Source organism: Fukomys damarensis, unplaced genomic scaffold (genome assembly GCF_012274545.1).
Source record: "Fukomys damarensis isolate Sample0158 unplaced genomic scaffold, DMR_v1.0_HiC HiC_scaffold_22, whole genome shotgun sequence".
In the NCBI taxonomy this organism is placed as follows: Eukaryota; Metazoa; Chordata; class Mammalia; order Rodentia; family Bathyergidae; genus Fukomys; species Fukomys damarensis.
The window spans coordinates 16,919,702-16,934,659 of record NW_022900934.1 but is presented as its reverse complement, the minus strand read 5'-3'; the positions used below and the strand labels follow the sequence as shown (position 1 = coordinate 16,934,659).

General features: G+C 43.4%; 1 protein-coding gene across 8 annotated transcripts in view; it reads right to left on the bottom strand.

Annotated features, from left to right (window-relative positions):
- The window catches only part of Ptprt (protein tyrosine phosphatase receptor type T), an 810,280-nt gene that overhangs the window by 642,677 nt on the left and 152,645 nt on the right, over window positions 1–14,958 (bottom strand). For all 8 annotated transcript variants that reach the window (XM_033767165.1, XM_010631417.3, XM_033767166.1 and 5 more), the window contains exon 6: window positions 12,397–12,571. In XM_033767165.1, the coding sequence (XP_033623056.1) occupies window positions 12,397–12,571 (175 nt within the window). The remainder of the gene's footprint in view (window positions 1–12,396; window positions 12,572–14,958) is intronic.

Below are 14,958 nucleotides of genomic sequence, written 5' to 3'. Positions count from 1 at the left end.
TCCAACAGAAAGGAAAAGGCTCCTTTCACTGGATTGAAAGCGAGTCGCATCTGCCCCCGGGTACACATTGAAAGCAACAGGCGCACTATTCTGATTAATAATAAAAATCTGGTACAAGCACTTTTCATTTTAAGAGGAGACCAAACCCTATTCTCCTTTCCTACCAGGTCTAGGAAAGCATGAAAAAGGAAGAGAATCACATGCATTAGGAGGACAAAAAAACAAAACAAAACAAAACAAAAAACACTCCACTTAAAAGAATCCAAAGAATCCACCTGCCCAGGTGGTGGAAAAAAGAGATTTTATACTATGCTTGCATCCCCAATGAGGCAAAGCTATGGCATTTGTTTCTCTTCCTATTTTAGGAATGCATCCTATTGTTTAAGAAAAAGAATTAAGGGAACGACATCTAATTAATACAATCTTCTCTTTTGACAAAAAGAAGTAAAGGTCCTGAGAAACGGTCATTCAGCCTAAGTAAGAGCAGAATCCAGGCCACATCTAGTCTCAGCTAGACCTCTCCTGAGCACTGGCTCCGAGCTCCCTGCATCAGGAGGAACGCATGTCAGGAAGGGCACTTGTGTGTGGACTTTTTGAACAATGCAGCACAGGTATAGGAAACCTCATCGATGATATGGAGAGCCATCCATGCTACCCCAAGCACTGACATCCCGCTTTATGGCATCATGTGCCTCATGCTAATTGCTACAGTTTTGTCTTTTACATGTTTAAATGTATTACCACAATTTCTTCATGAGGAACATTTTTAAATATCTCACGGTAGCTTGCTTTTAAAGAGCAAAGCACTTTACTCCACCTTTTCTCCCCCTTGCATACCCAGCTGCCATCTTGGGGCTCACCAACAGGTAACTGGGCTTGGGTTAAAGAGGCGGCATGCTGGGTGAGTGTGGGCATAAGGACAGCTCTATGACCAGCTGGGCCAACTTAGATTGAGCATATGGATGCCTTACCATATGTACCAGGTCTGACCTCACAGGGAGATCACCAGTTCTTGAAATGGCCAGTGCAAAACTCACTCAGGCAGGCTCCACCTGAGCTCCCATGGTTCCTGAGCTGCACAGGTCATAGCTAAGGTCACTGCCAACCTCTTTCCTTAACGTATACTCATAATATCTCCCTTGTTATGTTCCAGAATTTGTAGACTCTACATCAATCAGTAACTGTTGAGATAAGTACTTTTTTAATGTTTAAAAATCTCAACATCCCCCCAGATAATAGTTATTTGCCTTGACTTTTGAGCCCAGTATCAATGGCAGAGGGAAGAAGGATCATCCTATCCATTTCCAAGTAGACTAAAATACTAAGGTTAAAAAGGAAAGTCTGGGGAGGTGGCTCATGGCTTTTCTCCATCCAACTTGTAATAAGTAGGATAATATTAGTTACTATAACAAATAAGCCCCAAGGCATTGTGGCTTAACACATAATTTGTTAACAGTAATTTGTTATTATTTAAATAACAGGCCTGCTTAGGAGACAATTTTCTTCTGCAAGGTGATTCCTCAGCCTGCATTCATTGTTCAGTATTTTGACACTGTCATCCCCTAGAAGCTTGAAGTTGTCTGTTTCCAGCCAGACAAAGAAGCAAGAGAAAATGGGGTAAACGATGACTCACATTGGGGGTGAGATACTGGGGATCAAACTCAGGACCTTGTGCTTTTGAGGCAGGCGGTGGCACCACTGAGCTAAATTCCCAACCCAATGACCCATTTTTAAACTCCTTGACCTCGAAAGAACATACAGAACTTGTGCTCATGTTCTTTGGCCAGAACTAATCACAGTGCCCAAGTTAGAGCAAGGCAGATAGGGAAATGTAACCCTTGGTTACAAGGATTAGTCCACAGAGTTTGGTGGGCACTTAGCCAGCTCTATTGTCTGAATCTTAGCAGGAGTTTCTCAGAAATCTCAGCACTGGGGAGTTAGCATTTCCCTGACTGTGTCTCAACAGGTATTTCATGGGAAAATGGAAGAGAGGAGATCCCATCTCATAAGTAAACCAGCAGTCAAATGTCAATTTTCTAGCAGGGAGACCTAGACTTAGATAAGCTGAATTGCTTCTTCATAGCCATATAAACATTTCCACCTTCCTTCTCCTGCATCTCATAACCCATCTGGCCTGAAGCCCACAGGGTTGCAGCTGAACATTAGGACATCAGAGTTAAAGTAGGGAAGGGCTTCCCAACCTCACCACAAACTGTCCTTTAGAGGCAAAACATTCTTTACTGTATGGAGGCTGTGCTGTATGATGTAGGACGCTTAGGACCATTTCTGAGCTCTATTTACAGTAGGTGCCAGTGTCCTTCCCCGTTATAACAATCAAAACTGTCTCTAGGCAGGACATCTCCCACAGAGATGGAAAAATCGCTCTCAGATCAGAACCACTGGCTGAGGCAAAGGCTACATACAACTTTGAGAGGTGAATTAGGCTGAAGTGAGGGGGCAGAAGGAATAACCAGAGCATCTTTCCAAAGCTGAAAGCCATGCTTTAACTGAACTTAGGTCCCTCAAAACAGTATTTCACATAAGTCTGCCACCAAATAAAGCATTATGGAAAATTAGAATTAAGAGCATCAAAATTAGTTCCCCTTCCTACAGGAAGAAGACAGACCTGGACTACATGACTGAGAGGCTGAATAATGGGGTTTCAGCATCTTCATCTGCAACAGGGGACCATGGTAAAGATTAACTACAACCTCACATGCAGACAGCCAGCATAGTGTCTGGCATGCAATAAATGGTCCACAAACAGTAGCTAACTACAGCCTTTGCAGCTAGTTCCGCAGCCCCAGATCATTCTTCCACTTGATCACAGTAGGGTAATGTTCCAAGTGAATGAGGATTTAATGCAATTGCCATTTGATTTAATTTCCAAATGCGTTAAAACTGTTAATGCAACACATCAGCATGCAGCTGATGAAGTAGTCAAAATAATTCAAGGAAACCAATACTTGTCAGGTTTTATTTATCCACATTTACGCTTCTTTAAAAATAAGCTGGTCTTTGTGCCCGTATAGAGTATAATATACATAGATATTTCCCAGTGAGCCTCCCCCACACACATATGTTCAAGTTAAATTTCTCACTTTGTTCCAATCTGTCATTTCTCTTTTCCCATAAAAAGCTAATGGGGACATTACTGAAGACTGAGGAAGGCAGAGACGAAGGTGAGGGAGCTGGCAAATGTAGGCGGACAGAAACTGATAAAGATAAGAACACAGTGAGAAATTCTGTTTACTTAGCTTCCTATTTCTACAACCTCTCCCCCAGATCTAGAGGAGCTGACACCACGGTTCCACGGTATCAGCAGAGAGTCATAAAATGATGTTCCTAATGCACAAAGCTAATACAGGGCAGATCAGAATTTGAAACCAGTATCTCTGATTTGGGGTCTATGTGTTTTTGACAATTAAAATTATGGTTACAAAAATGATGCAAACCATTCATAGAAATTAAGACTAAAGAAAGACAAAAAATAAGAACCTGAGCATTCATATATTTTCCTACAGAGAATAAAGTACGTGTAAATGAGGATGAGGATGCTAAAGTTTTTCTACTCTAAAAGCCAAAATCAGGCATAAAGTAGGAGAAAGGGAGGAAGTGGAGTAAATCAGATGTGAAAACTGTTAAACTGCTGGACAAAGCTTGGGGCCCATATGTTCCCATATGTAGGACTCTTGGGATTATAGGTAGGGTTCAGCTTGAGGCGAGTCCTTCCTTAAAAGGAACTGAAGAAAGTCCAGGTTATTTTAAATAACGATCTTTCTGGTCATATAGCAGTTTGCATTGTAGAATGACTTGGGCAGATCGACTGAAACCCAATACTGCAACCTAAGCAGGCCAAGAGAAGGCCACAGAGGACCACAGGGAACTATGCTTATAGCTTTCACCAATATAAAAGAAAAATATAAGATTTAAAGGACAAGGTAAAGCTAGAGGAAGCTGTCAAGGAGATAGAACTTCCTCAGAAGCAGGAGGGAAACCAGAAGCTCAAACAACGAGAGGTAAAGAAAGGAAGGACTGTCATTGATCAATTCAGCTAATAAGCCTATCCATCAATTTAAACACTTACTGTTTCTTTCTGGTAGGAACACTCAAATCCCACACTATACCCCATAAAAATGTAGTTATTGTATGTCAATCAAAATAAAACTTTGAAAAACAAAATTTTGAAAAGGAGGCCATGGTAAAGGGTCTCTAAGGCAGTTGTGTGCTTGAGAAGAAAGAGGTCGAGCGCTCTCCCAGGACAGAGCAGATGTGGCAGTGCCTCTACATCTCAGGTCCTGGTCCCAGTGCCATGGACCCAACAGGAAGCACAAGTGAGAAATCTTCTCCCTTCAGGAGCTTCTGTTGTAGGAAAGATGGGTGGCACGTGGCGGTAGTCAGGGTCCTGAATGACTTCGCAAAGGTCCCCCAAAGGGTTTAGTTTAGAGTGGTAGAACCTCTAGGACATGGAGCCTAGGGGGACATCCTCAGGTCTTTGGGGATGTGACTTTCAAGGGGATTGTGGGGCCCCAGTTTCTTCTTCCTCTTTGTCTTCCTGCAAGATTGAGCAGTTTGCCCTACCACATGAAGCCCACCATTGCCATCTGGCATACCCATCAGATGCCCAAGTAACACAACTGCCTGATCTTGAGCTGGAACCTCCAAAACTGTGAGGCCAAATAAACTTTTTAAGTGAGCTATCTCAGGTGTATTGTTATTATGATGAAAAGTTAACACACACCCAAATAGATGAAAATGACAATGTCAGGTAGTAAGTAATAAAGCCTAGTAAGAAAATCAAAGCATAGTATATGGGGCAGGGATTGGAATGGGTGGGGATTCTTTTGATAAGTTGGTCAGAGGAAGCCTCCCTGAGAAGCTATTCCCATAGCAGAGAAATGAGTGAACAAAACAAGTGATCCATATAATTATCTAAAAGAAAAGCATTTCAAGCGCAGAGAAAACAGCAAGTGCAAAGGTCCTAAGGTCAGAAATAGCTTGGTATGGTTCAAAGAAGAAGAAATGAACCAGTGTGGCTATAGAACAAAGTAAGAAGACAAATATGGGGCTGTGGACAGGAATCTAAGAGCTAGAGAAAGGCCATATCTATAGGCCACTGTGAGAAGTTTGGATTTTATTCTGAGTGGGATAAGAACTGTTGGCAGGTTTGTACAGGAAATGCCATGATTTAACCTGTTTTCAAACTATCGCCCTGGCTGTTGCATAGAGAACAGAACTCAAAGTTTCAAAAATGGAGCAGGGAGGAAGGTGGACTAGTCATCCAACTGAAAAAAGAGGGGATGTGGCCCCATGCACAGTGATCAGCAAACTGTGGCCCATACACCAAATCCACCCTTTATCAATCTGTATAATTAAGTTTTTGGCATATGGTCATACTCATTCATTTGCACATTTTCCGGGCCTGCTTTTACTACAACACCAGAGCTAAGTATTTGGAACAGAGGCCATAATGCCCACAAAGCTGGGGATACTGACTGTCACACCCTATACAGGAAGTTGGCCAACATCTGGTCCAGGGTATGGTGGGTTTGATGTAGAATTGGGAGGTGGAGTTCTATCCAGGACAGGGGCCAGAGGCCACCCCTGGCTGTTCTACTGAAGCTTTGTCTCTCGCCACTGAGAAATACAGGTCCCCAGGTCTCCTTTGCTCTAAGAACAGGCAGAAAATGAGAGTACAGTTCTAAGGGAGCCTTTGCATTGCTCCATGGCTCTCCAAATGCACTGCTCAGAGCGGTGCTAGCTTCATCTTTTCTCCTAGCATGTGCTTTTGCTCCACTGCTGCTGTCATGGAGGAAGCATCAGCAAGCAGCCTTGGTCACTCAGAAGGCTGTACATGCTACAGAAGCTATATATATGTCCTGCTTCTATCTCAAGCCTTACTATTTCAGTGCATGCCTGCCAACTTCTGACTCTCCTATCAAACTTCACAGGCCACAGACTTTCTCCAAAGCCCCAGGATGCCCCTCTCATGTGCAACTAGGAAATTAGCACCCTCAGGAGCAGCCCTCAACCAATACTGGAAGGATTAGTATATAAGTACCCCAACTCCTTCACACCTCAGGAATTCCACACTGATCTCTAGAATTCCCCAGTAGGGTGGATCTCCAGATGTGCACAGTGGCCACTTGCTCAAAAATGCCCCCTTTACTGGATGCCCTTTCTTTCTTTCTCATTTCTACGTATCCCAAGTCGTCTGTACTCAAACTTCTGTTCCTGTTCTTCTTCTAGGGCTCCCAGTTCCCGATGCCTCTTATCTTCTCTCCTCTTACAAACACAGGCTGTGCCTTTGGCCACAACCAGCTGCCCGAGAATGGCTTTTCATGAGGCACAGCCAGGTCCAGTGAGGAAAGAAGAGGTGGACACAGAGCTCCAGTGTCAAGCGTAAAGTACCGTGTTAGCTACAGTTGGGGCTGAGGTGGAGTCTCCTGATCCCTCCAGCTCCTATTCTGGTACAGAGGGTCTGCAAATGTCCCCGTCTACATTTCTAGCCCCAAATATGTTTGCCTTTCATGTCTCAAAAGTAGCTCCTATCTGATTTCAGGACTAGATTGTGCAAGAAAGGTGGGATAGGAGGGAACAGCGCTAGCTTGCCACTTGTAAGTCGCATGACCTTGGAAGCTCCACAGCCTCTCTGACTCTCCATGTATTCAATTATAAAAAGGGGATGCTAACAGGGCATGTATCATATGGTTATTTTTAAGATTGGTAAACTAGTGTAGCAGGTGCCTGATGCAACTTTCCTTGGTCATGGGCCAGAGATTTTCATGTATCTCCCTGACAGCCCACAAGCTTATCCCAATACCTGGCACTTGGCTGGGCTCAATAAACCTTTATTAAGCAAATGAATACAGAGAAATGTGGGCCTGCTACTCCTGCTATTCTATCTTTTGACCAAAGGTGGCAAAGTCAAATCGCTACAGAATTTGGATGAGTGAGCAGGTAAAACAGGTGAAGTTAGAAGAGTGTTCAACTGTGAAGCGTGCGCCTCTAGAACTGGGCAGCCCGCAGCTGCCAACCGAGAATGGGGCTCAGTGTGGCCTGACCTGACACAGCTTCAAGAAGTGGTCAAGCATCAAAACAAAACCTTAAAAAAGAAGAAATAGGAACAAGAAAAGACCATACAATGTAAGTAAAGCATTCTACAACTGATCTCAGCCAGAGGGCTGAATCTGGTGACCTCAATCCTCCTTCAAGGTGACCTAAAATTAAATTTCTAGGGTGCAAGGCAGCACTTTTTTAAGCTGAGACAAGAAACACTTGACAGTCTTTGAGCAACATCCCTTAATAATAATGGTAAAATATGATTATTGGCAGTTACAGACCTCTTTTTATGGAGGCTTACCCTTGTACTAGGTTCTACAAATGCTATTTTGTCTCTCTGTCATAAAGACACAATTAGACATGTTGATGCCATTGTATAGATGAGAAAAGTAAGACCAGAAGTACATGCATGCTTTACTTGAAGCCACACGGGGCAGCTCACAAGGTTGTGTTTCATTTCAGTCCACAATCCCTACCCTTGCTCCTACCAAAGTGACTTCATCACAAGTTGTGTTTAAATACAAACTCCTGATGATCAGCACCAATACTGTATTTTTTTTCCCTAGGCAATAACCTCACACAGACGAGTTCTGAGGCCATCACAGGTTGCTAAATGGAGCTGGAGGACTGGTTTAAAAATCAGTACTAACAACCAGCATATGAATTAGAACATTTTCATCAGGAGGCAGGTGAATCGCTTTGGTCAAAGACATTATTGTTCTAGATCAAGCTAAAACACTTGAAAATCAAAGATGTTTGGAAAAAGAGATGCAGGGAAAGAATAAGTACCCTTATGAACATTGACGTGGAATGGGTGAGCCAAGGGACTGAGATGCTGATCGAGTGAAACCTCCACCCCAAAGTCATGTGACATACCCAGTACATTATCACAGCTCAGTCAACAGCTCCTCAGCATCAGCTCTGATTTGCTTTCAATATGGTCTGCACCCCATCCATTCTCAAATCCAGTGACATCTCTGAACCCTAATCTTCACCATCCCAGGATGACACAGCCAGCCAGCCAGCCATAGGCTCCCCTGGGTGGGGAGAGACAGACCAGCTGGGCCTCTGTCACTTGGCTGGATCTGTGCATCTGCCCTGGAAGCCATCACAGCGGCCCTGGCTCCTGGCACCTTGGGCAGTGAGGGTCCCTGTGAGCTCCTGCTACAGCATGGCCAAGATTCTGAAAGAATGATGCCACTGGAGGTGGTGGGCCCATGCGGCTCTATGGCTGAAGACAACATGGGCCAGCTACTGAGCTCTCCTGTCAGTGGTAGACACAGAAAGGGACCCAGGGAACTCTGACCTGCACAGACCCTGTGACCCAAATGTTCCCAAGTTCACGTTTTCCCCTTCTTCCTTTTCCTTATACTCAGTACATTCCTGTGTGGGGAGAGAACACAGGACACCCACTTTGCAGAGGCCTTAAATTATTTCTCCAAGACCACAGAAGAACTAATCAAATCGACACCCGAGTCAGATTTTCTGTTCCACCTACAGAGTCCTTCACCTCTTTGCTGCCTTACTGGGAAATCCTACCTTCATGGCTTTTTTTTTTTTTTCTTTTTTTTAAGCAAACATTTTAGAGCATATATACCAAGCACTTCTCTGAGAAGTCCTACATCTTTCACTGAATTTAATCCTCACAACACACTTTGAGGGAGGTAATCCTGTACTGTTTCCAGATGACCCAGATGAGGCCCTGAGAGTTTTATGTCGTATTTAAGGTCACCACAGTGGGATAAGATGGTGTCAGGATTTAAAACCCAAGAATCACAGCCAGAGTTGAGAGCACAGAGTTCTCTCTTGCTGCTAAACTAGAGCCAAATGTAAGAAACTCATGTGCCAGAAAACTACAGGGAGATAATTTTCTTTCGATGACACCCCATGGTCAGCCAAAGGCTCTCGACCCCTTGACTCACTCCATTTGTGTGAAATATAAACTTATCAGCATTTAAGAAGAGGAACTGTGGGCTATAGCCCCTCCGCTAGGACAAGACTTGGCGCTTGAGTATCCTTTTGGAGCTGTTTCTCAGATTTTCTCTCTTCCCTGGAAAAAGAAAGATTAATATTTTCCCCTTGATTTTTTTCACAATTACTTTGGTATTAAAGTGCCTAAGCACTCTGGCTCAGCAAACACAAAGGGCTCTTAAGAGTAAGCAAGTCATTCTTCACCTGTCAGTTTACCCCAAATGCTCTTGTAAACTGCCTTGCAATGGTTGCTGGGCGCACACTCACCTGAGTGACAGGTTTCTACTGCTACGGGGCATCCCTGCTTTTCATTTTCTTCTTTTTCTTGGATACCATGAGCTTTAGGAGTGGGTGGGTGGAATGTGCATGCACACACAGGCAAGCACACAAAGGGAAAGGTCAAATCTGTTTCCCCAAGAAGTAGAGCCATTGGAAGTGAGCCAGCAGTAGGGCATGCATGAATTAAAACAGCAAGTTATCTAGACAGGCTCAGGGACTCCTGTCCTAGGACCTACCTGCTTGGCTCCTTTCTGGGCCATGTGCTACCAGGTGCCAAGAAGGCCACACCACAGGCCCTCCAGGTGTGGCCAAAATAGCATTAAGTCAGACTCAGGTTGTACCTGAGCTTTGGCCCTTAGTACTACCCTCCATCCTGGTTGTGTCCATCCTCTCAGCTATAAAAAGGGGTGAAATACAACCAATGTTCACAGTTGCAATTAAGATAAAATGAGATAGCATATGTGAAGGGACTTCTTTATATTCAAGGGACCAAGCTGTGGCTTATCAACAACTGAATATTAAAATGAGAGGGAAACGGGAACCTACAAAGTGATATCCTATGCTAAAATTGTGGATTAATTTCATCTAGATGAAATAATAAAATGGGACCAGATTAGGACAATGCCAACCCACCACTGTCCATTATGAAAGCGCCTGGGTATCTCTCAGCACATCCCTTCGCCTGGAGCAGCAAGAGCTGCAGGTAAAGATTTAGATCAGCAGTTGTCTCTGGCTCATATTGACAGAGCTGGCCGGTGCACCTAGGGCCAGAGGCAGCAATGGTCCCCTCCTTAACTCTGGCTCAGACTGAACAGCCAACACAGGAGGAATCACTTTCCCAGTGGCCACCTCTCTAAATCCAAGGCACTGATGTCTCACCACATTCTCTGTGTCAGTAGCCTGTGGATTTGACTCCCCAGGAGTCTCACCCTGCAGATGAATGGTAGTCATGGAAAGAATAAGCCAAGTATTTCTGGTTCCATTTGTCCACGGATGAAGCCTTCAGAGTACAGTACCAACTCTGACACATTTGCCCTATTATCTCGTCACCGACTTTGTAGCAGACACCAGTGCTCCTAAGACGGTGGGGAACATGACAGAATACAACAAATTCTCTCCTGGGGCTCCTGGTCTAGAGTGGAAGGTCAGCCATGAAAGTGATATAATGAGCCTTCCAGGGGACAGCTCAGAAAATTACATATTCACTGAGTATGTGAAAGCCCTGCAAAGGCCACTGTGCCACTCAAATCAATCTTATAGCACAAAAAGCAAGGAAATGAGCCTAATGTGATCAAAGAAATGGCTTCTTTTATATATTAATAGTAATGAATGTAAACAAATTTAAAGACGGTATTTTTGTATTACTTGTTTTTTTCACGACAGCCTAATTTGTTGATCTTCCGCTTAAGTGTTCATGACATTATGGTGATGAAATGAATCCCTGCTGAGGCCAATAATTCATTTGCTCACCCATTATTCCACATATTTCTCTAAGGTTGAGCCTTATGAAATGACTGACTGCAGATCAAATCAGTCAAGCACTGGGAAGTCCCCATGGTTCAGTGCACACCAAACCCACGCCAGTCACTGTGCTAAATAGGAGACTTAGGACAAGAGAGATGATGTTCCTCCTGTCACAGAGCTTATCTCCTAAAAGACAAGATAGAAATCACCCTGTAAACAAAGAAAGAGAAGCGACCCCTGTGAAGTATGGTCAGAGCTACGTGGAGCATGTGATGTGACAGAATGTGATTACCAAGAGAGGAGCCGGGGCAGTTCTCTGGGAGTGGACGCCATATTGACACTCACCGTGGGACTTCAGTGACGACACATGATCAGTCACGTGAATACCCAACTGGAGTCAAGATGGCCCAGAACAGAGATACCAGCATGTAATTCCCGCCCTAGTTCTGGTCAGGTCACATGGGAGCCAGTAAGGAGAGGTCAAGCTTTCCATATCGACCCATTCTTGAACCAAGAAGGCCAACTCTAAAGCCGTTTGGGGGATCTACCAATGCTTTGCTCTCTTCAAACACACCAGGCATCGCTCTATGGCTGGCATAGCATGAGCAGCTTCATTATTGCATTCACTAAATTACACTATATTAGAATTTTAATCGATGAACATAACAAGTACATTCATATGCTGCTGTTGCCGGTGTAAATTGTCAAACTTTTTTTTCTTGTTTTGTTTTTTTTTTGAGTTTTTTGGTAAAAGCAATACTGCAAAACAAAGAAAACCCCATCAAGATGCTCATATTCTTTGGCCTACTAATTCTATCTCTAAGGAATTTATCTTAAGGAAAGAAACTGGTTCAACAGAATAAAAATGTTCTCTTCAGAAGAACCACATGGAGGTGTTAATTGTTGTGCACCCGAAGGAAAGAAAAAACAAAAACACCTGGAATTACCTTAATGACTGCAAATAGGGAGACTTTTAAAAATAGGAAAATGCATTTGATGAAATGATATACGCCCATTAAGCATGATAACAGATTACACAGAGCTTCAAAAACAAGTGGGATAGTCAGCTTCTTTCAAGAAGCAGAAAAGAAAACAACATGCATGTTTTAATGGAAAACATGTAAATAGCACCTCCAGGTAAAAAAGAACAATACAATTGAAAAGACTTGAATCAAGTCCAGTGGAGTAGAGATTATTTATTTTAAAAGTCCTCCCAAAATATTGTCCTTGTAATGAATTTTAAATTTAAAATCCCTCAGAAACAATCTTGTGAGAACACTATAGGAGAATGTCACCAAAGCACAAGGATATTTGTTCATTCTGACTTTTAATACAAAATAAAGCCAAATTTGGAGATGTCCTCTGAGCTATATGTCCCATAGTCTTTTGAGTATGTAACCCAACTGTAAGACTCAACTCTGAATCAAAGAGAGCACTGTTGCATGATTTTATAATGGTTCCCCCTCTTTGGGGGTGTGTAGGTTGAGGAGGACAGGGTGATTGGAATCTTCTGTCTCATGCTACTACAGGAGAGAGGGCTTTAATTCCTGTCAAGGGATGGAGCAAAAGAAGCCCCAGACCCTGGCACTTTGAGTAGAGGCTTGGACTGGTGTCACTCACCTTTCACAATCAGCTCTGCATAGTTGGAAACACCAGATCCACCATCCGATCGGATCACGCAGCGGTATTTGCTGACACTGCGCTGGGCAGTGTCTGCCACACTGACTGTGGCCGAGAAACGCCTGTGGTTGACCACACGAGTGACCATGAGGGCCGTGTCTCTGCCATTCCATTGCTGTAAGATACAGAGCAAGAGGAGAGAAGTCAGCATCACAGGGCTTCTAGCTCCAGTATAGCTGCCCCCTCTCTGCCCTATGCTCCTAGTGTCTAGAACTTTCCAGTCATCTCAGAGTTCTCACCTGGGTCTCTGCTAGTGATCTGATTCAAGAATAAAATTGGCTAATGATCTGATCCAAGAAGAGGGTGGCGGGTGGCAAGATGACAAGGTGAGAGCCACTAAAGATCACCTTAGTTCTTTGCTCAGTCTACATTTGAGGTTAGCTGTAACCCTTAACCTTCCTTTCTTCTATCTCCCTCCATCCCTCAAGCAGAAACCACAGCATTCCCCCCACCAAAGACAAACATGGGGAGATTACTAAAAACCCAGGCCACTGGAGTGATAACAACCAGCCTGAGTCCCAGTCTCATAGCTGGTGATCTGCTGTCCCACCATAGGCCCTAAGCCTCACCGGGGCCAAGCTGTCACCAGGAATAGGCAGCATGACAGAAACATTTCCTCCCTGCCATGAGCTCTTTCCTCTGCTTGGACTGTCCTGTCTCCCTTAACACCCATATTCAGCTCTCTATCCTCTCTAGGAAATTCTTGTGACTATCACACTACCATCTGAAAGCCAACCATGTCTCTTTGCACAGTAAACTTTCCACACATCTTTGCCTGCAAATGTTCCTTCCTTACCCTGTGAACTCCCCAAATATAGGCTTTTTCGCTTTTCATTCCCAAGATGAAATTGGTAGACACTTCTAGAATCGAGGTGAATACACATGGGGTTTTGTCTCCAGCTGCCTGAGTTTTAAGTGGGATATTCTGTGCTAGAATAAACTTCCACAGTTGCAAACTATGATAATGGAGAAGGCACATGCACGTGAATATTTATTAAGCACCTAGTATATACCAGCCCCTAAGCTGGGTATTTTTGGGTAAATCTCCTTTTAATCTTCATATTGTTGTTTGAGGTATGTATTATTGCTGCTTTTCTCAAAAAAAATTCAAATGTCAAAGAGGTTAAATAAATATGTGAAGCAAATAACTCCCTCATCGGGATTTCCAACTTCAAGTCAAACATTCCTTTTCCTGAGGCTGTATCCCTACTGCCTGGCTTCATTTAAATTTTTTTCTCTCAAAGTAATGTGGCGTGGTTTTAATTGTCTGGTTGGATTTAAGGAAAGCTTGTGATTTATAGTTCTCATGCCCTGAGTCTTATGGGATGTGATCTTCATTGCTCCCCACACAAAGAGAACAGTCTCACCATGTGTGTGACCTATTTTCCTCCGTGTCATCTTTCAACCCACCCACATCGGTGACAGTTTGGAAGGGGGGGACACAGGAACAGGAGGAGCCACCTGCTCAGGAGTCAGTACCAACACCATTGTGAGGGCAGTGAGCATAAAGACATGAAACACAGAATAGCCAAGGCCCGGCCAGAGGGCAAATAACAGAAACCTACCCCAGACTAGATGATGGGCAATCACAGGTGACAATATTTCAATAAAATAAATGTGATTTCCAGAATGAGAGGGGAGACAGGCATACTCTACCCCCATATAAGAAACTACCCAGTGCATCTGGACAAAAACCAGTACAATTGGGAGAAGTCATCAGGGTTGAAACTTCCAACCACCTGCCTTGTACCTTGATATATATTTACAAGAGAGAGAACAACTTAGACCCAAGTATGAGAAGCTTTCAGGACAAATGACTCATTTCCCTTTCCATAGCAGTGCAATGAGGAAGTCATGGAATTTCTGGCAAACACCAAAAAGGTGCCCTGATTTGGAGAAGAGGTACAGAGTGGATGAGAGAGCTTCAGAAGAGATGGGGGTCACCAAAAGGAGCCCATTTTCCGCATTTCTGAGCAAGACACTGAAAGGCCACCGGGGTAGTAACAGATGAGCTAGTGAGGAGGCGTATGTAGATATTTTCCAACTGGATTTCATTATAACATTATGAAAACACTTTTGTCTTTGTATTTTTAAAACTTACATTGAAAAAAAACATTATTATGCACTTATGAGTTTTATATTCCTTTTCATTTAATCCTCATGAAATATGGTAATTTTATTAATTATTATCCCTCACCTTCTCAAGCATCACGGTTTATAAATGTGAGCATATGAGTGATAGGTATACCACCAGGATCCACTTATTTACTACCAGTTTTAGCTTTTAGATAAAGAACCCCACCCCAGGAAAACGGAAAAGGAGGGGTAGAGATAGAAATACTGTGTAAAGGATGAAGGAAATTAAGCAAAATTGCACATGACTCAGCCAAACAACCCATGAGACACAGCTCAGACAAACAAAGTTTAGAAAAGCTAAGAAATTCAGGAGATTAAGAAAGACTGAGTCCAATATCAACATGCTAAAAAAAAAAAAAAAAAAAA